This window comes from Panthera pardus, unplaced genomic scaffold (assembly GCF_024362965.1).
Source record: "Panthera pardus isolate Hobbes unplaced genomic scaffold, ASM2436296v1 HiC_scaffold_25, whole genome shotgun sequence".
Lineage (NCBI taxonomy): Eukaryota > Metazoa > Chordata > Mammalia > Carnivora > Felidae > Panthera > Panthera pardus.
Genome location: NW_026526821.1, coordinates 15,813,196 through 15,836,266, shown reverse-complemented (window position 1 = coordinate 15,836,266; position 23,071 = coordinate 15,813,196). Strand labels below are relative to the sequence as shown.

Genomic DNA, 23,071 nt, shown 5'->3' with positions numbered 1-23,071 from the left:
CTGGGATCCGGCCCCGCTCTTACCCGCGTCCCCGCAGGCCCCGTTGAGGGCGCGCCCCGCCTCCGGAGGCGGGGTCCCAGGGGCACCACCTGGGGCCCCTGGAGCGCTGAGGGGTCCCAGCTGGGGGGGGCGGGGCGGGGCGGGCGCTAAAGGGAGGGGCTGCCGCCGGAGAGGGAGAGCCCCGGAGCGGCGTCTCAGTTCCCGCCATGAACGCCAGCGGCCCGGGCTACCCGCTCGCCTCGCTCTATGTGGGCGACCTGCACCCCGACGTGACCGAGGCCATGCTGTATGAGAAGTTCTCGCCCGCCGGCCCCATCCTGTCCATCCGCGTGTGCCGCGACGTGGCCACCCGCCGCTCGCTGGGCTACGCCTACATCAACTTCCAGCAGCCCGCCGACGGTGAGCCCCCGGGGGAGGGCACAGACGCACCGACCGACAGATGGCATCTCAGGCCCGCGCTGCCATCTCTGGCTGCTCCTGCATCTCTCATTTTGCAACCAGGGACACTGAGGCCCAGAGATACAAGGGGTTGGAAGGGGCCCTGTCCCTAAGAGCCCCCTGAGACCGCTACGAGCAATTAGTGTGAGCTCACCGCGTGTTTTATTGGTGCTCCGTTGTACAGAGGAGAGCTATAAAGGCTGAGTGAAAACAGCTAAGGGGTTAAGGGGTCACGCCGGCCTCGGATCAGAAGGCCGGCAGCTGTGTGACTGAGCAATTAATCAACCGTTCTGTTTCAGTCGCATGTCTGAAAAATGGGGATCCTACCTACCTTATGTAGAGTGGTCGGGAGGGTGAGAAAGTCAAGGCACCTGGGGAGGATACAGGTGGAGTGGGGAAGCCAGGAGAGCTGGGCCTTGGGCTCCCGCCCGGCGGGGCTGCCAGACCTGAGCTTGCACCGAGAGGCTCCTCCTTGGGGAACCCTGAAAACCCCTCCACTCCAGGCCCCAACAGAGTTTTTCAGAGCTGATAGGATTGATTAGAGCTGGCCAGGTGGTTACGGCCACACTTTACAGTGGAGAGGGTAAAGACTGAGAGCGCCAGGTCGGGCTGTGAGCCGGAGCAAGGGCTCACACTCAGTACCTCTTCTGTGAGATGGGGCTACGGCTTATCCCCCAGTAGCGTGGAAGGAACGAACTGTGTCTGTGACGTCTCTCCAGTATCATCTGGTGCAGCAGGAGGGCTCAGTAAGTGCTAATCTTAGAGAAGAATGGTAGCTATAACGTTCAGGCATAAGACTCCAGAAACCACCAAAAAAGGGCTGCCCCAGCCAAGTTCAAAAGCCGCCACTCTTACTCTGGGTCTCCTGGGTGGATAGGGAGGTTTCCTAAACTGGGGGTTTGCTGGGGGTGGTTTTGCTGGCTTCCCAGCAGGTGACCGAGCTGGATCCCAGAGAGCCTTCTCCTTCGCTCTCTGCTTTACCCCGCACTGCCTCTAACACTTCCTCCAAGCCCTGCACGCCCTGACCTTTTTGCCAGACTTCACAGATGGTATAAATCGAGCTCCAGGGAAGAGAAAGGAGTTTGCCTCTTACTGGCAGGGAACAGGCCGTAGCAGTGGCCGGAGAATGGGCCTAGGGTGCTGTTCTCAGACACACTACCATTTACCAAACTCCTATTTTGTACCAGGCACAAAATGCAGGGCACCTTACATACCTGATTTTTTTTAAGTTTATTTATTTATTTTGAGAGTGGGGGAGTGGGGGAGGCAGAGGGAGAGAATCCCAAGCAGGCTCTGCGCTGTCAGCAAGGAGCCCCCCCACCATGCGGGGGCTCTATCTCATAGTTCGTGAGACCTGAGGCAAAGTCCCACGCTTAAGTGACTGAGCCGCCCAGGTGCCCCGCATACCCGATTTAATTTTCAACCCGGGGGTGGGTGGTATTCTCTCCCTTTGTTAGATGTGGGAAGGTGGGTAATAGTCTCATCATCCCCACTTTACAGGTGAAGAAACAGGCTCAGAGAGGTGTTATCCCCCAGAGTCCTGCTGCTGGGGATTGAATCTCTGCTCTGCCTCTCCGCACTTCTGAGCTTTCATTTCCCCTAACTGCTGCCACTCTTTGTCTAAAGGACCCTCCTTTACCTTTTTATCTACCCCACGTGCTCTCGAAACCGTGGTAGACCTGCTCTGCCACTGATCCTTCCCCCTTTCTGAGCCTCAGTTTCCCTCCGTGAAGTGGGGCTACGAATCCATGCTCACGCGGCTATTGTGAGGAGCTGAATGGGACCCCAACACGAGGGTGGGAGGAGCGCCATGCACGTTAATTATTTCTGCTCATCTCCTCTGAGGCTCCAGGCTCTTCTCTCAAGTGACACCCAGACATTGGCACTGTTTTCTTTGTTCTGCTTCCAGTTAAGCGCCTCCGGGCTCAGGGAAAGAAATACCCTTACTTGCTCCCTTTTCTCCTCCTCCTCCTCCTCCTCCTCCTCCTGTCCAGCGGAGCGGGCACTGGACACCATGAACTTCGAAGTGATCAGAGGACAGCCCATCCGCATCATGTGGTCCCAGCGGGACCCAGGACTCCGCAAGTCGGGTGTGGGCAACATCTTCATCAAGAACCTGGAGGACTCCATAGACAACAAGGCCTTATATGACACCTTCTCCACCTTTGGGAACATCCTCTCTTGCAAGGTGGGTGTGCCCCCTCGCGGGGGAGGGTCTGTGTCGCATACCTGTATGGTAGAGGGACGCCGAGCAACGCCTTGCCCCGCGGCCCACTGCTTTTCGGTACAGCTCAGGCGCAGCGAGCACGTTCAGTTGGTCTCTTCGCAGATCCATCGGAGGCCGCCTGTGTATCAGTCAGCTCTGGCTGCGTAACCAACGTCAGAGGTTAGGGGCTGTCAACAAGCATTTATTCAGCTCCCGATTCTGCAGTGGGCAATCTGGACGGGGTTCAGCCGGGCATTTCTGCTCTTGGCTGGGCTCCTTCGTATGCCCACTGAGAGCCGACTGGCTCTGCTTCTAGAGGGCGGTTGGCTGTCAGCTGGAGCACCTCGGCTCCCCTCCCTACAGTCTTTCCTCCTCCAGCGGGCTAGCTCAGGCTATTCTCGTGACCGTGGCAGTGGCCCAGGGGACTGAGTGGAAGCTCACCAGGCCTCTTGAGATGTAAGCTCGGAACTGGCACACCACTGCTTCTACTGCCTTCTTTGGCCAAAGCAAGTCCTGAGACCAGCCCAGGTTCAGAGAGACAGGACAGAAATTATAAAGGGACATAGGAGGGCTGCTAACTAAGGCCATCCTGGCAGCCAAGCCTTGAGGCTTCCTCTGGACCCCTGTGGATTGGACAGAAAGCTGTATGTGACCCAGGCGAGTGTGGGAGGCCTACTGAGGACCTGCTGTGGGCCGGGTTAGCTGCAAGGCACACAAATGTCGGCCCCGCCCTGGGATCTCTCAGGCTGGTCGGAGATGGTGACACTTTTAGGAATAGCTGGAAATGGGGCTCTGAGGGAAAAGCATAGTGACCATGCAGTCAAAGGCCCAGGAAAGGTTTCCGTAGCACAGTGGGAAGAGAACCAGACCTGTAGTGCGGCCAGCTGCTGAGCAGAGTCAGCGCTACAGAGTCGGTGAGACCTTGGACTTTGGTGCCTGGGGTTCAGATCCTGCCACTTCCACTTCCTGGCTAGCAATGTACCCTTGGGCCAGTTTTCTAAGCTCTCCATACCTCAGCTTCCTCTAAAAGGGGGCGGTTGTAGAAGCCACCTCATAGGCTTGTTGTGCCTGTGTTTTACGTCTGGTAATCTTCACAACGTAAGGATACCTGGTACTCTGCTCACCGTCTAAGTGGTAGCCATAATAATCAGAAGCATGGCTGGCTAGTGACCTTGGGCTAGTCATTTATTCCTATTTTCCCCAATCAGGCTGGGGCTCAGAGGCTCAGAATTGCCTGGAGGGGTTCCTATAGTAAATGTAACAAGATGAGCATGGGATACCCTTAGTGGTGCTCGGCCCAGAGTGGGGGCCCCAGTCACCGTGATTAAATCTGAATGGAAGAGCCGGGGCTTGAGTTAAAGGTGTTGGGACTGTGTGTGGGGCACAGAGCAAGCACTCAAATAGTAGTTGTTACCTGTGCCGTTCTTTTCCACCCGAACCCTCGGTTGCATGCTGCCTCTGTCCTTCTCCCCCGTGGTCCAGGTGGTGTGTGACAATCACGGTTCCCGGGGCTTCGGCTTCGTCCACTTTGAAACCCATGAGGCCGCTCAGCAGGCCATCGTCACCATGAACGGGATGCTGCTGAATGACCGCAAAGTGTGAGTGGTGCGCGGGGGAGGGGGGGGGCAGGGCTGCGGCCGACCTGGGGAGGGGGGCTGATGCCGTCCGTCACTGTCTGATGGGCACCAGCCACTAAGCCGCAGCCGGTACGCTCCTGGCAATGTGACCTGAGCAGAGTTCGGGGTCTCAGGAGCTCCCTTTCCCCAAGTCAAAACGGGGCTGCCAATACTCGTGAGAGCATCGCTCCGAGGAGGGATTTTGCAGTTCCAGCAGGAACAGCTAGTGGCCACGTCACCCTGGAGTCAGTGATTTCATCTGTTTTCCAGCCTTCTTGGCATGGCTGTGAAAATTCTTTTCGTAAACCTTTTGTGTCGTTTCATGGGATTTGGGGACAGGAAGGGAAGCAGGCCTGGGCTTAGCCCACCATCTTCATACCTTTAAGGGCAGCATCCCTCCCCCACCCCCTGCCGCCCCTCTTCACGGACGGGACAGTTGAGCTGCAGATGCTGGAGAGACCCTGCTCTGGGGTTCCCCGTCCCCAGTTGTGACTCTGCCCCGGTGATGGCCGGCCCCACGCTCGGTGCCGTGGAGGCAAAGTGGCTTTGAGCCGGAAGATGCACTGAGGGTTACCTTGGCCAGTTTCTCGGGGGCGGCTCCCGTCAATGCAACTGAGCCCGGCAGGCTTTCCCCAGTTCGGCAAAGGACGTGACCTTCGTTAGCCACCGTCTGCCCGAGCTCACCTTTGCTCCTCCATCTTTAGTGCCAGCTACAGCTTATTTGTGCTAAGTGTGCCATAGACACCATTAAATTTTCTCTTTTTTCCCCCTTAATCTAGGATACTTTCCTAGATGTGTTTCCCCATGTGTAGACCATGTTGGTTCTGTTACTACTGCTTCTCTAGTGTACCCAGTACCTGTGAAGTGAATAAGCAAATGCCTGTGATCTGAGTTTCATCCCCAGTTTTTATTTTATTTCTCTTTTAAAGTAATCTCTAGGGGCACCTGGGTGGCTCAGTTGGGTAAGCGTCCAGCTTTGGCTCAGGTCATGATCTCGTGGTTCGTGAGTTCGAGCCCCACGTTGGGCTCTCTGCTGACAGTTCAGAGTCTGGAGCCCGTTTCAGATTCTGTGTCTCCCTCTCTCTCTCTCTCTCTCTCTCTCTCTGCCCTTCCCCCGCTTGCACTCGGTCTCTCAAAAATCATTTAAGAACAATTTTTTAAATTTAAATTTTAAATTAAAAAATTTAATTTAACATGGGGCTTGAACTTACAACCCTGAGACCAAGAACCTCATGCTCTACCGACCAAGCCAGCCAAGTGTCCCTCATCCCCAGTTTTATAAGAATGAACACTGAGGCTCAGAGAGGTGAAGTAACTTGCCCAGGGTCACACTGGTAGGCAACTGCAGAGTGGGGACTCAAGCCCTCTGTAGGACTCTTTAGTTCCTGCTCTTCCCTCGTGTACACTCAACTGCCTGGTGTATGGTAGGAGGTCTCTGTGCATTTGCCACAAGAATAAAATCTTTTTTAAATAAAGTTTATTTTGAGAGCGAGAGAGAGGAGCAGAGAGAGAGAATCCCAAACAGGCTCCATGCCGTCAGTGCAGAGCCTGATGCGGGGCTTGAACTCAAGAACCGTGAGATCATGACCCGAGCTGAGAACAAGAGTCCGATGCTTAACTGACTGAGCCACCCAGGCGCCCCAAGAATGAAATCTTTTTTTTTTTTAGCATTTATTTATTTTTGAGAGAGAGAGACAGAGCATGAGTGGGGGGTGAGGGGAGAGAGGGAGACACAGAATCTGAAGCAGGCCCCAGGCTCAGAGCTGTCAGAGCCCAATGTGGGGCTTGAACTCACGGACTGCGAGCTCATGACCTGAGGTGAAGTCCGACACTTAATGGAATGAGCCACCCAGGTGCCCCACAGAATGAAATCTTCTTAACCCGATGCTAGAACATAGAATCTGTCGGAAGTGGTCTGGCCTTGGATGTAATCCATCTAAAGAGTATTGCCCTTCCCAGCCTTTCGATGAGGGATATAGGTGCCTGGAGGCTGATGGCAATTGATCCAAGTGACCCAGGGTTGCTGGGTGGAATGGGGGGTGACTAATGGCTGGCAGCTACCTACCCTGTCAGTGTGTCCACAGCTTTGTTGGCCACTTCAAGTCTCGACGGGAGAGGGAAGCAGAGCTGGGAGCTCGGGCCATGGAGTTCACCAACATTTATGTGAAGAACCTCCATGTGGACGTGGACGAGCAGGGCCTACAGGACCTCTTCTCCCAGTTTGGTGGGCGTGTTCCCCAAGGGAATCGGGCATCACTTTGTCTTCTGTCCCCAGGTTGGGCTGGGCGGAGGGGCCTTTCTGGAGCTTCTTGAGGAACTGGGGGAAGGAAGGGGAGCCTCTTGGGGCTTCCCCAACTCCCTTTGAGCCAGGTTGGCCCTTCTCAGGGAAGATGCTGAGTGTGAAGGTGATGAGGGATGACAGCGGCCACTCCCGGGGCTTCGGCTTTGTCAACTTTGAGAAGCATGAGGAAGCCCAGAAGGTAGGAGCCTCCCCGTGGTCGTTTCCTGGAGGAGGTACCACACCAGTACTAGGAAGAAAGGAGATCAGGAGGAGGGGGCTCCAGCTGCCCACAGAGGAGAAGAAAGTTCCTCCCCAGCCTGGGCGCACAACAGTCAGGGCCCTGCCTGCCTGTGGCGAAGGCAGAAGGTTGCAGCCTCACCTGGTGCTTCTAAACCCTAAGGCTGACTGCTTTTCATAGATTCTTGTCACCCAGGGGAAGTAGAGGGGTCTCTGAGACAGCCACCACCCTCTTCTTGAATTGATGGTGGGATTGAGGCCAGGGAGGGGAAGCGCTTAGGTTATTTCTTGCTCGCAGGCCTTTGCAGATAAATGCTGTTTCTCAAACCTTTCCCTTCTCTTACTCTTTAGATTAGTGCTATTCAGTAGAAATATAATGGGAGCCACGTGTGAGATTTAAAATTTTCCAGTAGCCATATTAAAAGGGGTAAAAAAAAAAAAAACCCACCAGAAATTGATTTTAATAATGTCTACCATTCAATTTAACATATTGAAATTATCACTCCAGTGAGTATTCAATATAAAAACAGATATTTACATTCCCCCTTTTTTGGTACTAATTCTTTGAAACCTGGTACTTCCAGTACATGTCAACTCAGACTAGCCATATTTCAAGTGCTCAGGTAGCTGCATGCGGTTAGTGACCACCGTATCAGACGGTGTGGCTTCAGACTTAGTGCTTATCCTGTGGGTCTCAGCTTATGCTTTCCCTCCACCGAGGAGCCTATTCTTTCATCCCGTGCTTCTGGTGAGGTGCCCTTTCTGTCTCTCTCCATCATTAACACAGATTTCCATGTAATGGGACTGAGGGTAGGGGCCGGATCTCATTTCACCCTTAAATCTCCGGCATTGCACCTGCCAGTACGTACTAGCTATCTATTGGCTGAACAAGTGAATGGTACAAGGTCACACAGTGACCAAGCTGGAGTGATGTTGTCCCATTTGCCTTCCTACCCTAAAGCTCTTTCCTTGGATGCTGCCCCATGAAGACCGTTGGACAAGGGGATCTCAGCTCATTGTGGGTTCTGGCTAGAGACCCTACCTGGTGCCATCTTGACGGCAGCCACTTCTTGCTGGGCACTTGCCAGGGGCCGGGCACTGTGCTGAGGGCTGCATACGCTCTCCTCGCTGCTTCACCAGTGTGGGCTAAACTGTTTTCAGGCTCCACGGGGTGGTAGCTAGCAAGAGGCAACATGGGGATTAGAACCAGCTCTTTCTGACTCAGAAGTCTTGTTCTTAAGTGAATGGCTCCTTTCGAAAGGTGACTTCTTGTGTGTCCTTGGACAAATGCCACTCTCTCTCTAGGCTTTGGTTTGCTCACCTGTAAAACGACAAGTTGGAATAGGTGGGTGAAGCCTCAGGGGTCTATAGACTCCACAGTCTTAGAGGCCTTGGTAATGACTTTTATGTTAATGATTTCTGTAAGCATGACTTTCTTTTGTACAGTGTTATATTAGCTTCAGGTGTATAATATAGTGATTCAACAATTCTATATGCACCCTGATGTTTGTAGCAGCATTATCTACAATAGCCAAGTTATGGAATCAGCCCAAGTGTCTATCAGTTGACCAGTAGATAAAGAAGATGTGGGGTCCCACACACATACACACACACAATGGAGTATTACCCATAAAAAACAATGAAATCTTGTTAAATAGGTGATGGGAATTAAGGAGTGTACTTGTGATGAGCACCGGGTGATGAAGTGTTGAATCACTATATTGTACACCTGAAACTAATATTACGCTGTATGTTAACTAACCTATTTAACCCACCCTCCCCCTCCCCCCCCTCCCCCCCCTCCCCCCCCCTCCCCCCTGGTAACCACCAGTTTACTCTCTATAGTTGAGAGTCTGTTTCTTGGTTTGCCTGCCTGCCTCTCTCAATATCTCTCTCTCTCTCTCTCTCTCTCTCTCTCTCTCTCTCACCTTTTCCCTTTGCTCATTTTTTCCCTTAAATTCCACAAATGAGTGAAATCATACGGTATTTGCCTTACTCTATTTTGCTTAGCATTATACTCTCTAGCTCCATCTATGACCTTGAAATGGCAATATTTCCTTCTTGCTAATCGCTGAGTGATATTCCATTGTTATATTACAAAACTGTAGTAATCAAAACAGTGTGGTACTGGCAGAAAAATAGACATGTAGACCAGTGGAACAGAATAGAAAACCCAGGTAATGACCTTAAAGACTGACGTACAACTAGCAGTTTCTGTGGCCTTCGACTGTGTTTACATAGATTTGCATATTTAGGTAAGGAAATATCCTCATGATGTAAAAATATTTACTGACTAGTTGGCCACTTAAAAAATTCCCTTTTGTTCAAGCCCCACTTTGGGTGTTAGAGCTTACGTTTAAAAAAGGCCCTTTTCAAACATCTCCTCACTAACACTAGTGTCTAACCCTAACCATCGAGCTGGTACACACACGAGTCTACCTTTTTGCTGATTTTTTTTTTTTTTTTTTTTTTTTTTTTTTTGCAGATAAGTCCATGTAAATTCAGTTCAGTATAAATGCATTAAGAGAAGTTGCACATCTTGTAGAAGATGTAGGATTCCGTGCAAAGCCACTGACCATTTAGGATGTGGCCTGCTTAGGCCAGCTATCTGAAGAAAAGAAGAAAAAAGGGTTAAGACGTGTTTCTTAACAAAAACAAAAGCCTTCGTAGTTAGCAAAAAGGATTCTTTGTGCTGTGAAATCCAGCATGAAGTGAAGGATGTTGATTATGCGCTCATGCCGTTTTGAAAGAATTCTGCTCCCTGCTCTGTTCAGATCATCAGTGTGTACATAAAGTTAAGAACCTAAAGGTTAACTGTGGGAAACTTTGCAAATTTCAATTTCACTTCTTAAAGTAGAGCGCAAATCAAGTTTGTTTGTTTTTTTTTTTTAAATCTATGGTTTACTCTGAAATTTTGTCCCATGTTTTTAAAAAAGTGGATTCTTTAAGTGGCTTTTATCCTGATACTAATTATTCTCAGCTAACAAGGCTGGCCTGGTTTGCAGGGACTGGAGGCCAGGGCCTCATGGGGGTGGTTACCAAGGACGCTCGCTCCCTCTCTGCCCAGGCCGTGACGGACATGAATGGGAAGGAGGTGAGAGGGCGGCTACTGTACGTGGGCCGGGCCCAGAAGCGGGTGGAAAGGCAGAATGAGCTGAAGCGTAGGTTCGAGCAGATGAAGCAGGACCGGCTGACCCGTTACCAGGTGAGGGTCAGTCCCCTGGTGACAGCTGCAGCCATGTGAGAGTGTGTGTGTGGAGGTCCTGAATATGAAGCCTTTCTCCAGCAATCCCACCCCCAGGAAGCTGGCTTTAGGGGCCATGGGGGCTGCAGCTTCCAGTGATGGGCACGCCGGCTGGGGGCGTGGGTGCCATGCCAGACTGGAAGCAGGAGGCTTGGTGGCCAAGGCTTCCAGGGCCCCCGTGGCCTACAATGGTCCCCGACATGAGGTAACCTGGGGCGTGGAGGGGAAGGGACACATCCACAGTAACCTCTCTTTCTAGGGTGTGAACCTGTATGTTAAGAACCTGGATGACTCCATCGATGATGAGAAGCTAAGAAGAGAGTTCTCTCCCTATGGAGTGATTACCAGTGCCAAGGTGAGGGCTGGGGGGGGGGCACCTACAGGGGATAGAGAGCCTGCCCCTCCATCTTCCTGCTGCCTATACACCCCTTCTTCCAGGGAGTTGGTGCTGAGCTACTCCTTTTAAGAGTTTGGGGGGCTATGTCTGACCCCCCCATTGGAACTTGACGTCCATCTGCAGCCTTGTCTGCTCTGGAGGGGAAGAGGGTTGAAGTCCAGTCCCAATCATACAGCTGGACTTATTGGGGCTCACTGTAACCTTGGTTCATTTAATAAGCATTTATTGAGTGCCTACTGTATGCCAGATTCTAGAAATTCATGTTTCAGAATTTCCACTGCTTGTTTTGTTGTCTTTTGGACCCCCGTCCCCCCATCTGGAAAATGAGAAGGTTGGGCTGCTATATTCTTCATTCGTTCATTCATTCCCTGTTTACTGAGCACCTACCACCTGCCCAGCCCCCTTGGCACCTGATAAGTGATGATTGGCTGTTCTCAGTAGCTCTGTGACTTTTAGCAGATGTCTTCTGACCTTCATTCCCACAAGGAGAGTGTTGGGCTCATTGGATGGTTCTCAACCCTGGCTTATTAAAACTCCCCTGGGGAGCTCTTAAAGACAGACACCTGAGTCAGACGACTCACGATCTCTGAGTAGGGCCTGGGCATTTTAAAAGCTCCCCAGGTGATTTTAAGATGACCCAGCATTCATTCATTCCATCCTTAAGCACCTCCTGTCTTACCGGGCCCTCTGGGAAGTATACAGTAACAAGTTAGATGTGGTTCTTGCCCTCGAGTAGCTTATAGTCAAGTGGGGAAGTCAGACACATCACTAACTCAAATCTATTATAAGGTGTTTTTGTAGTGAGGGTGGGAGTACTGGAGGCAGAGGTATGGTAGCCCAGGGGAACAGGAAGGAGGGCTTCCTGTAAGAAGTGTGAGAAACATTTGGCTTGGCTGTGAGGAGGTAGGGAGCTGCAGGTGGGAATGAGGAACTTTCCAAAGAGATCAGTGTGAGTAATGGGGCTGGAGACCAGCACATGTGATGCAATGGTTGGGTTCTTAGGAAGTTCTTTTGCCTGTTAAATCCAATTTTTTTAAGTTTATTTTTATTTAGAGAGTGAGAGCAGGGAAGGGGCAGAGAGAGAGAATACCAAGTAGGCTCCATGCTGTCAGTACAGAACCTGCTGTGAGGCTTGATCCTGCGAACCGCGAGATCATGACCTGAGCCAAAATCAAGAGTCAGATGCTTGGGGAGCCTGGGTGGCTCAGTAAGTTAAGCATCTGACTTCGGCTCAGGTCATGGTCCCATGGTTTGTGAGTTTGAGCCCTGCGTCAGGCTCTGTGCTGACAGCCCAGAGCCTGGAGCCTGCTTCAGATTCTGTGTCTCCCTCTCTCTCTCTCTGCCCTTCCCCTGCTCATGCTCTGTCTCTCAAAAATAAACATTAAAAAAATTTTTTTCCTTTTAATGTTTACTTATTCCTGAGCGAGCGAGAGAGAGAGAGAGAGACAGTGACAGTGTGAGCAGGGGCAGGGGAGAGGCAGAGAGAGAGACACAGAACTCGAAGTGGGCTCCAGGTTCTGGGCTGTCAGCACAGAGGCTGATGTGGGGCTTGAACTGTGAGATCATGATCTGAGCCGAAGTCTGATGCTTAACCAACTGAGCTACCTAGGCAGCCCTGTTGAATCCAATTTTAAATGCCTGGTGTTTGGGGAAGAGGTTCTAACAGTTTTTGAGTTAAGGACTCAAATGTGACCGAGCTGTGGGACATGTAAATTAAGCATCAATAAATTTGCTTAAACATTATAAAAAAGCTGTGGGCCCTCTTGCCCAGCAAATTTATACTTTGGGTATAAATTTGGGTAGTATTGTGGTCTAAATCCCAGTCCTACCATTAACTAGCTGTAGGATCTGCAGGAAGTGACTTTGCCACTTGGAGCCCGTTTACCCGTCTGTAAAGTGGGAGCAACCTTCCCTACCTCTCGAGGTGTCCTGAGCACTAAAGAGTCAGCATGTAGAGCGCCTGCCCACAACAAGTGGTAAAATAGTGATCTGATTATTCACACATTGTGTGTAATTTCTGGGGATTCACCCACCTCCTTGAGGACTCCTCGAGTGGAGGGAATTCTAAAAATCTGGGTTACTTAGAGTTGTGGCACTATCTTGTTAGTTGACCAATTAGGTTATAAAATGGGGATTTTATGTAGGCTTACATATTCATATGATTTCTATTATATATAAAATACAGTGATTATGAAAACGAGTTAAGGTATATAAAGTGCTAATAACACCGTCACATTCATAGCAGCTATATAAGTGCATTTTATCATTATTTACTACCTAACAGAAGTTTTTATTACCTTGCTAAGACAATACTTTTGTGTCAAGAAAATTTGGCTGTCTGATGATAGCCTACAGATCCCTTCTGAGAATATCCTTAAATGCCTAAAAGAAAATTCACAGGATTGCAGAGAAACAATTCTACTGAAATATAATTATCAAAATGCTAAGGTAACAGCAGTATGGGGTTCATAATTACATCAAACGAGAAGGTCTAGAGAGGTACCAATTAGCACAAATGATATTTTGAGATCCGCAGTGGTTGACATATGAAAATATCTTCTTTCTCTTCCTGACAAAATCACCAGCACAGCCAAGACTCCCCTATTTTTGTTGCCTGTGTTCAAAATAGAAGGAAACACTACTGTGAAAATTAAGATGCCATTTTTCCCCCCCATCCAAGTTCACAGACCCCCTGAATTCTATCCACTGGCCTCCCTCGCCGGGGAGGGGGGGGGGGGATCTGTGAACCCTCAGGTTCAGGCCCCCGTATGAATGGGTTGCAAGGTGCAGTTTGAAAATTGATGATGTGTAGAGAATGGGCTTTAATAGAGCAGATTTAAAAAGTATGTCAGTTCAGATCTAAATGCATGGGCCAGGCCAGTGTCTAGACCTCCCCCTACCCCCAAAATTAAGAACCATAAATGCAATGTGGATTGGATCCTGGAAAAGGAAAAAAAAAATATTAGAAAAACTAGGGGAATCCCAATGAAATCTGCAGTTCAGTCAATAGCATTGTAGCTAATAACAACCGTATCGATGTTAACATCCTGGTTTTGACACATGTGGACTGGTCTCGGCCAAGTCCCTCTGACTCGTTCACACTGGGGCAACCCTGGGTGAAAGATGGCTGCCCTGTACTGTTTTTGCAACTTTTCTGTATACCTAGAGGTATTGCAAAATAAAAAGGTTATTTTAATAACAACACTAAGAATGCCTTCCCCAGAAGGAGAAATCCCCAGATTTCTCCTAAAGAATCTGGCTCAGTGCCTTGCAGAGGCAATGGAAGTCGCCAGAATGCTGCATTGGGTTCAAATTCTGGCTGATGGGTGCCCACAGGCTGGGTGACCCTGGACGAGTTCCCACCCACCTTTTTTTTCCCCCCCAATTGTAATAAGGATTTTTATTTCCACCACAAAGAAAATTAACAGAATAGGCACAAAAAGTATAAATTTAAACCTTTTTTTATATTCCATACCGTTTTTTAACTTTATTTTTTTTAATTACTAATTTTTTGAATAAATAAATATTTATTCATTTATTTACAAGTTTATTTTAGAGAGCAAGCGTGTGTGAGTGGTAGAAGGAAAGAGAATCTTAAGCAGGCTCCACACCCAGTGCAAAGCCCAACACAAGGCTCCACCTCCCGACGCTGAGATCATGACCGGAGCTGAAATCAACAGTCAGATGCTTAACCAACTGAGCCATCCAGGTGCCCCCATTCAAATCTAAGTTTTTATTGGAGTCTAGGATACCTAACTCTTAAGAACATTTTATTATGTCCATAATTTCACAAATGAACTAAAGAATCCTAAGAATTAAAATAACCAGAGGGTAGTCGAAATGCAGATTTTCATCACAGTGACCTCAAACGAAGTGTTTAAGATCGTGGCTCTGGCTAAGGACCCCTGCCTGCCCTGTTCTTGGATTTTAACCAATCCTAAACTGTCCTCTTCATCCTAGCCCCTCTGATGAGGGTAGATACCATTTAAACCAGCCTTCCATCACAGCCTAGGAAAATCATTTCAGAAAGAAAATTTAAATATAAAAAAAAATTCTGAAATGCTGCTGTTCTCACGGACTCTAGGGAATGTCCTCTTAAACAGTGAGCAGCTGGGGTGCCTGGGTGGCTGAGTCGGTTAAGCGTCCGACTTTGGCTCAGGTCATGATCTCACGGTCCATGAGTTCGAGCCCCACGTCGGGCTCTGTGCTGACAGCTCAGAGCCTGGAGCCTGCTTCAGATTCTGTGTCTCCCTCTCTGACCCTTCCCTGTTCGTGCTCTGTCTCTCTCTGTCTCAAAAATAAATAAACATTAAAAAAAATTTTTTTAAAAACAGCAAGCAGCCCTCGGTTAGCAAGTTGACTGGTCTCAGCCAAGTCACTCCTGAGCCCCCGCTTCCGTCACCTGTGAAGCGGGAGTCGTGGTGTCCCCCACGATCGGGTGGCGGCGCCTGTGGAGCAAGAAGGCAGTCCGGCATCTGGCATGCGGTGGGCCTCAGTCAATGTCAGGGTGACAGTTTCTCCTGGGCCTGCTCACTGCCCGGCTGGGCCCCGGGGGAGGAGGGGGACACAGCCCCAGGAGTCTTCCTTCCCCACCCCCAGCAGCCCTTGTCTTGTCTTGCTTTTAGGTGATGACAGAGGGTGGCCACAGCAAGGGGTTTGGCTTTGTGTGTTTTTCCTCTCCAGAAGAGGCGACAAAGGCCGTGACAGAGATGAACGGGCGCATCGTGGGCACCAAGCCGCTGTACGTGGCCCTGGCCCAGCGCAAAGAGGAACGGAAGGCCATCTTGACCAACCAGTACATGCAGCGCCTATCTACTGTGCGGGCCCTGGGTGGCCCCCTCTTGGGCTCCTTCCAGCAGCCCACCAGCTATTTCCTGCCCGCTGTGCCCCAGGTGATGGCCTGCCCGAACCCCGCTGCACCCCTTCCCTGACAGCCAGGTAGAGCAGGAAGACAGCCTCACAGGTAGATGTAGCTTCTCAACTTGTTTCTGCTGGAAACTTGGCAGGCAGGCCACTTTAACCCCACCTGGTAACGGGGGGTAAGAGTGTGTGTCCCCAACCGGGGAGAGGTTCGTGTTGTGCTAAAAAACATGCTCCCTGGTCAAATAAGTTTGAGAAACCCTGCATTAAGGAAAAGGAACTAGCTTTCCTTATTATACTATGCTTTACCGCACACATTATTCTACCCTAACGTGCTGGTGTGCGTCAGGACTTTCCCAAACCAGCAGAGAGCACGTAGCATTTCCCCAACTTAGATGGTCCTATTTTGTGGGCTGCCTGCCAACCTCTCTCCTGGAGGCCAATGTTCTGAGCGGCCCCCCTTGGGAAGGGAGCTCCCAGGACTTGGAGTGGAAAGGTGTTGGCCATTTGCAGCTGCGGGGATGGACGTATCTGCTCCCCTGCTCCTTTTACTTATTTTTAATTTTTTAAAGTTTTATTTATTTTGAGAGCGAGCATGAACAGGGGAGGGACAAAGAGAGGGAGACAGAGAATCCCAAGCAGGCTCCATGCTGTCAGCACAGAGTCCAGTGCGGGGCTCAAACTCCCAAACTGTGAGATCATGACCTGAGCTGAAATCAGGAGGCGAACGCGTAACCAACTATGCCACCCAGGCGCCCCACCCCCCACTCCTCTTAGCAGTAGCTTAAGCTGGCACAAGTCTGAGTAGGTCTGTCACCATTTTATGCTGCTGTTTGGGCCAGTGGCTCTGATGATAAGGGGCGAGGATTGAACCTGACACCTTGCCCTGGAAGGCTCAGGGCTAACGAATAGCCTGAACTGGGGTAGCGGAGATTTCATCCCAGCTTGTGGGTCTTTACTAATCAGTAACCCTGGAGGGGGGCGGTGGAGTTTTCGCAGGGGTGTCCATGAGGGGATGCGGTTTCTCACCTGCTGCGACCCCCTCACCCCCAGTCTTCTCCCGCACAGCCTCCTGCCCAGACTGCGTACTATGCGTCCAGCTCTCCCATGCAGCCTGCCCCCAGGTGGACGGCCCAGCCTCCGAGACCCTCGTGTGAGTGACTCCGCCCCTTGTACCCTCAGCCTGGCCCACGGACGGTGGACCCCTCAGGGCAGCGTGGAACCTGGGGCCATGAACACAGGCTTTGGGGGCAAGCCTGGCTCTACTTCCCAGGGTGTTCATTTGGGTGGGTAACTTCACCTCTCTGAACCTCAGTTTCCTCTTCTGAATGAGGTGTGCATAAAGCCCCAAGCAGTGCCGACCTTGTGAAAGACTAGCGGTGCAGCCATTCTCTTCAGTTAGCTCCCAAGACTTGTCTGATCTGTGACCATGAGAACGCACTCCCATGGCAGTCTTGCCCCTCCGGCCCCTCTCTGGGAGCAGAGCTCGCCCTCCCTTGCAGCTGCTTGGGGACCCAGCGGGTGTGATCATGAGGTCTGTGCGTCCTAGGGCTTGTGTAGAAACAAGTCGGCTTTGTAATTGAAGACTTCCACACACTCCCCTTCCCTGGAGTTCTGGGTCTGCCTGACTAGGTGAATTCACCCATCTTTTTTGCTGCGAATGTTCTACTTCCCTTTCCCACCCATTGCCTTTCTCACCCCAGAACCTTCAGGGCGCAGTGTGCCGCTCTGATTGTCCTGCCCCTGCCCCACCGACCTTTCTCTCCGTGTTCTTTGTGCCACAAGCCACCTACCCTCCAGCTGCCTCAATGATCCGACCACCAGCCATGTTGCGGCGCCCCCCGGCGCAGGTCAGCGGTGTCAGGCAGGCCTCCACCCAGGTGCCACCCACGGTGCCCCACACCCAGAGAGTGGGTGAGTGTGGGCTGGGTCAAGAGGAACGGGTGTGCGCGGAGGGTGGGGTAGGGGCTTGGTGCTGGGCTGGCACAGGCGGGGAGTCAGGACTGGCCTCCGTGGTGACCTTGCCGTTTGCCTCTTGGAGGGTAGAGCTGACTTTGGAGGCCGTGAGGCACAGTAGTTCGTGTGGGCTCCAGAGTCCCACAGACCCGGTTCCTGGGGCCAACTCGCTCTGTGGCCTTGCTAACTACTGTATCTGATCACCTACCTCATCTTTTTAAAATAGGGATGAAAATAGCCCTCCTGTTTTGTCGTGTGGGTGAATGAGATCACACATGGCGGGGCTTAGCATCACATCAGAACCTTAGCAAGTACTGCGGCAGCTGTGAACAAGGGCGTAGGTTTGAGCTGTAAGGCCAGCACATCTGTTCCTTCATTCGGCAAATGTCTGTACATCTGTGTGCCGGCCTCACAGTCGGTGCTGGGGATTCTACATGAATGCTTGTCTTTAGGCTTCCTGGCTTTAGATCACTGTCAGGCCCTAACTCCCCTGCTTACTCCTTACAGCCAATATTGGTACCCAGACCACAGGAGCCAGCGGGGCGGGATATCCTGCACCAAGTGGGCCTCTGCTGACACACAAATATTCCTCAGCAACATACAACCACGGGGTAAGGCTGGCCTGACTGCCCTCTTAGTCTGGGCTCCTGGGGCCTTGGCTCAGAACCTTGGCTAAGGCACTGGCCCTCGTTTGTTTGTTTGTTTCTCTTCTTGAATTATAAATGAGCAGAGTTTCGTTTAGTAACATGTACAATTGAGAAACAATCCCCCTTACTAACAGAAGGAGGGAAAGAGCCAAGATCATGCTTGGTTTATTAATTATGATTTGCTCTGCCTGGATTATTAACAAAAGTAATCTGTATTTCCTTCGTATTCAGTGTTGAGCAGCAAGGAAAAATATCCTTGAGATATGCTGAATATTGAAGGGATGGGATTAATCTACAAAACAGAACTAAAAATACCTACTGTGATTAAATTAAAAGGCTATGTATTTATCTTCCTGCCCAAGTCTCAAACTCGGCATTATCATATCCTGTCTAGAATTTTAACGTGTATACTTCAGACTCTTCCTTGCAAAAGAAACAAGGGAGTAGTCTTTAAACAGCAACATGCTTTTAAAGTTACCAGGATAGGGAAAGGTCAGAAGTATGCCGGGGATGTGGCCATAAAGCTACTTGATAAAAAGTGCCTTATTTGGCATGAAGTGGTTAGTAATGTGTGACTTTCACTTGGCAACATCCAGTGGGGCCTTGACAGGTTCCTGGCACCGTGGAAGGCGTCTGAATTAGAGGGTGACTTTGTCTATCCCACTGTGCCCTTGTTAGGGACTCTGTCCCACCCGATTGTCCATACCTTGCCCCCTGCTCCCTTCTTCCAGAGCCTTCCTGGAGGCCTGTGCTCACCTGACAGGGTGAGGGTTTTGAGGCCTTGCCCATCTGTGGTGGTTAAGGGATGTGTCCCCGGCACCATTGCAGGTCCAGGAGCCTGCTGTGCGCATCCCGGGACAGGAGCCCCTGACGGCGTCCATGCTGGCCGCAGCGCCACTGCACGAACAAAAGCAGATGATTGGTGAGTGGCTGGAGCAGGAAGCAGGGGGAGTTGGCCAGCCTGGCAGGAAACATGTTGAGTGGAGGTGAGACACGTGGACGAGGTCCAGCTTTGCCGCTGACCAACCTGCCGGGTGGCTTGGTCCGGGTTGCCTCTGCTCTCCTCGGCTTCCCTCTCGTCTTAAAGCACTGGTCAGACCAGATGGTCCTGAGGTTTCTTCAGTTCTGCTGTTCAAGGGCCGTGACAGGCTTGGAGAGATCCCAGCTGTGGGCAGATCTGCGGCCAGGACTAAGGGTTTCTGTTGGTGGGTGTTGCCGTTTCTTACATCTCCTGAATGGGAAGAAGCCATCACCACATGTCCTCTGTCTCCCAGTGCCCGCTGCAGGGAGGTGGGAAATAAATGTGCAGAAATTCGTATCTGCACATTCCCCACTGGACTGCGAGTTCCTTGTGCAATTCTCCTCCAGCCCAGTGTCTACGGCAGGCCCTGCTAAAGGATGCCGCTAACTGCTGAGTGAATAACTTGCCAGGTTCTTGCCTTCACGGCCACCAAGATTTCCAGAACCTCTCTGAAGTCCGTCCCGATTCCCTCCACTTGTTTTCTCGGCTCACTTGGGGTTTTGCCACTTTACTACCCACTCTTCAAAGGAAGATTCTAAATGGGCTTAATGGAGGCAGAAGGCTCTGTTAGCAGTTCCCTGTAAACCTCTTCACTTTCCTCACGGGGAAACTCTCCCACCCAGCACACAATCCTGGCCAGACCCTCCACACATGGCCAAGATGGGCTGACCACCAACGCTAGGCTCTGCCACCAGAAGTGCCTGATGGCGGAAGGTGAATTTATCTCGTGTGTGTGGCTCCTCCTACCCCCAAAAAAGACTAGTCCCAAAAAAGCCTGTCTTGTCTAGAATCTCAATGTGTGTATTGGAACTATTTCTTGCAAAATGAACAAGAGTAGTCTTGAATTTTTTTTTTTTTTTAATGTTTACTTATTTTTGAGGGAGGGAGAGAGCACGAGTGTGAGCAGGGGAGGGGCAGAGAGAGTGAGGGAGACACAGACTCGGAAGCAGGCTCCAGGCTCCGAGCTGTCAGCACAGAGCCCGACGCGGGGCTCGAACTCACGAGCTGTGAGATCATGACCTGAGCCGAAGTCGGATGCTTAACCGACTGAGCCACCCAGCTGCCCCAAACAAGAGTAGTCTTTGAACACCAACCAAGTTTGTGTCAGGCTCTGTGTAGATTCGTTCATGTAGAATGTCAAATTTGATTCTTCAAACTAGCCTCCGAAGCGGGGTTTGCTCTGCGCACTTTACAGTTGGGAGAGAGAGCCTCCCAGTGAGGCTAAGTGACACAGCTCAGAAGGAGCAGTTCTGGGACGACCCCCCACCACATGCCTTACTGCTCCCTTCCACAGTACCCCCTGCCTCCCTGGGGCTGCTGGGGTATCAGCCAGGTGTTCTGTACAGGTGAGCGTCTATACCCCCTTATCTACGATGCCCACACCCAGCTGGCTGGCAAGATCACGGGCATGCTGCTGGAGATCGACAACTCGGAGTTGCTGCTCATGCTGGAGTCCCCCGAGTCCCTCAATGCCAAGGTGGGCTGGGGACTGGGTGGCAGGGTGCCTCGCGAGGACAGGAGGAGAGCTCATGACGAACACCTCTCCTAGAGGACTTAGCAGGCTGCTGCCCGGACGAAGTTTACCTTCCCGCTGACGCCAGCTCGTACGGGCTGCATCTGCGAGCGGGAGGCCTCGGGGTTGGCCCCTCCGGCCCCTCCAGGTTAATTCTCTGCAGCTCCACGTGCAAGGTGTCGGTACGGGCAGCGGTGTTCTGAGGACCGGGCTCAGGTTCTCCCAGCTGTCCGGCGGCGTCCATCTGTCTGGAGAAGGCAACCGACGACCCGCTCATCACGGGCGCTCGCCAACGGCAGTGCCGTGGAGGGAGGCGACTTGTGGCATCTAGCACGCGGGGGCAGTGGGCGGCCAGGGCTCTCCCGGGGACCCCGCTGGGCAGCTGCACTAACCCCCGCTCACGACCCACAGGTGGAAGAGGCTTTGGCGGTGCTGCAGGCACACCAGGCCGCGGAGCTGACAAAAGTGAATGTGCTCTGAAACCAGGTGGGTGGCTGGGGGTGGGAGAGACGGAGATGGAAGCAGCGGTGGGCCCAAGAGAAGCCGGGAAGAGGCGGGCAGGGGCTGACTTTGAGAAACCCGCGGAGAAACCATGTTGGCGCCGGCTCGCTCTCTGGAGCACCGAGGAGTTTGGGGGAAGCTGCGAGGCGCAAAGGAGCGGACAGACCGTGGGAGGAGAATGAGTGTTGACCACCGTGCGAAGTGCGGGTGTTTTCTCGCCAGCTGCCCTGCCTGGCGTCACTGGGGATAGGCTGGGCTGTCCCTGGGCACTGGGTGAACTTATCTTGTGTATGTGGCCTGCTTCGTCTGCTCTGCCTTCTCAGTTGAGACCGGGTGTCTGCTGTATGTTAGAAGGATGCATTCCTCTCCTTTCATCCCCAGACAGCGGGATCCTCACTCCCTCGGCTGAACAGCGCTTCCTGCTCTTGGCTCTCTGTCCCCGGGAGCTGTAACTTATTTCCCACTCAGGCTGTATCTGTACTTGAGCTCTGTATGTGGAATGAAGGCCGGTCCCCCCCGCCAGCCTGTCACCCTTTCCTTTTGTGCATTAAAAGTGCTGCAAACTGTCTTGTCTCCCAGGAGGCCTTCTTGTGTCTGAGGGAGGTGGGCCAGAGCCAAGGGTGGACTTGACTGGGTTGGGGATGTGGCTCGAAGGAACAGAAGCCCAAAGAGTTATGGGAGAAGCTGTGTGTGCGCCAGACCAAGGTCGCCAGGAACTGAGCAGGACCGTCTGGAACGGCCCCAGAGGAGCAGACGCCCACCAGGCAGTGGCTCAGTGCGGGACTGAATGGTTGTCCTCACACGGCACCGAGAGAAGGAGCTAAAGCTACAGGTGCCCACATGTGACGTACACGGAGGTTTCTGGACCCCGGGCTTGAGTACCCCGCAGTGCAGGTATACACCCTGGAAGCAGCAACTACTTGTAGGCTCTGGGCTGGCTGGCTGAGGGCTCTGTAACACCATCAGAGAAGAACCCATGTAGAATTGCTTTAGGATCCCTTCCCGGGTCCTGGTTTTACCTTCTATGTTTTCCTTAGTCAATCAAGATGCCTGCCTTTTAGACTTCAAGAAGAAAAAGTCAGTTGTGAATGGATGGCACCACTAACCCTGCCTCAAATCAGGTAAGAGTCGTGCCTGCCTAAGAGGTGGCTCAGTCGGTTGAGCGTCCGACTTCGGCTCAGGTCACGATCTCGAGGTCTGTGAGTTTGAGCCCCATGTCGGGCTCTGTGCTGACAGCTCGGAGCCTGGAGCCTGCTTCAGATTTTGTGTCTCCCTCTCTCTCTGCCCCTCCCCTGCTTGTGCACAGACACTCTCTCTCAAAAATAAACATTAAAAAAAAAAAAAATCATACCCAAGGAGCTCAAGATAATTGATCTAAAAAATACCTTAAAGACATTTATAATATTCAAACACATAAAGGAAAAACATTTGTTAAGACTAGATATCACAGGAAGAAAAACCAGATTTAAAAATAACTAAAACTTCTAGGAAGCAAAAAAAGTAGTCACAGAAATAAACTCAATGTCTGGGTCAAACAGTTGATTACATATGGGTAAAAAAAAGAATGATAGATGATAAATTTAGAGAAAACACCCAGAAAGTAGCACAGAGATCTAAAACATGGGAAATGTGGAAATAAAAAGGAGAAATGACCATAAAGGGAAGAAACCAAGGGTCCTGACAGCTATTATCTTTGTGGGATATAAAGTGGTATGACAGTTGAAGGACAATATACCAGCGTCACAATATGACAAATACACATGAAACTATTCAAATACTTCAGAAAACTTCTAGGAGGGGAGCCTGGGTGGCTCAGTTGGTTAAGTGTCCAACTTCAGTTCAAGTCATGATCTCAGTTTGTTGAGTTCGAGCCCCGCATCGGGCTCTGTGCTGACAGCTTGGAGCCTGGAGCCTGCTTGGGATTGTGTGTCTCCCTCTCTGCTTCTCCCCTGCTCGTGCTCTCTCAAAAATAAATGTTAAAAAAAAAAAATTTCCTAGGAAATACTAAAAAAGAAGGAACATTTGTATGTAAGGTGTTCCCTGCAGTTATTTATAATAGTGAAAAATTAGGAACAACCAAAACGTCCAGCAACAGATAAATGATTAAAAAACACTTAAGTGTGATAAATATAATAAAGCGTTGTATTCTCTCAA

At 51.2% G+C, this 23,071-nt stretch overlaps 1 protein-coding gene across 2 annotated transcripts; it reads left to right on the top strand.

Moving 5' to 3' along the window:
- Nucleotides 1-203: 203 nt before the first annotated feature.
- Nucleotides 204-21,483, top strand: PABPC1L (poly(A) binding protein cytoplasmic 1 like). 2 transcript variants are annotated; one of them, XM_053890220.1, is made up of 14 exons: nucleotides 204-399; nucleotides 2,433-2,626; nucleotides 4,127-4,242; nucleotides 6,345-6,484; nucleotides 6,646-6,740; nucleotides 9,846-9,983; nucleotides 10,282-10,377; nucleotides 15,045-15,311; nucleotides 16,348-16,432; nucleotides 17,065-17,193; nucleotides 17,743-17,846; nucleotides 18,711-18,804; nucleotides 20,250-20,380; nucleotides 20,828-21,483. In XM_053890220.1, exons 1-14 carry the CDS (start codon nucleotides 207-209, stop codon nucleotides 20,894-20,896), a joined length of 1,851 nt encoding a protein of 616 aa, XP_053746195.1. In that variant the 5' UTR covers nucleotides 204-206; the 3' UTR covers nucleotides 20,897-21,483. The 2 variants fall into 2 exon arrangements, with proteins under 2 accessions (XP_053746195.1, XP_053746194.1); XM_053890219.1 differs by having other exon boundaries at nucleotides 16,333-16,432.
- The last annotated feature ends 1,588 nt before the right edge of the window (nucleotides 21,484-23,071 follow it).

What these genes read in the sequence shown, in the direction of transcription:
- PABPC1L (XM_053890219.1), top strand. Translation starts at nt 207, where the DNA reads ATGAACGCCAGCGGCCCGGGCTACCCGCTCGCCTCGCTCTATGTGGGC. An exon ending in GGACCTCTTCTCCCAGTTTG is followed by an intron (nt 6,485 to 6,645) that starts GTGGGCGTGTTC and finishes GGCCCTTCTCAG; the next exon opens with GGAAGATGCTGAGTGTGAAG. An exon ending in CGAACAAAAGCAGATGATTG is followed by an intron (nt 18,805 to 20,249) that starts GTGAGTGGCTGG and finishes TGTTCTGTACAG; the next exon opens with GTGAGCGTCTATACCCCCTT.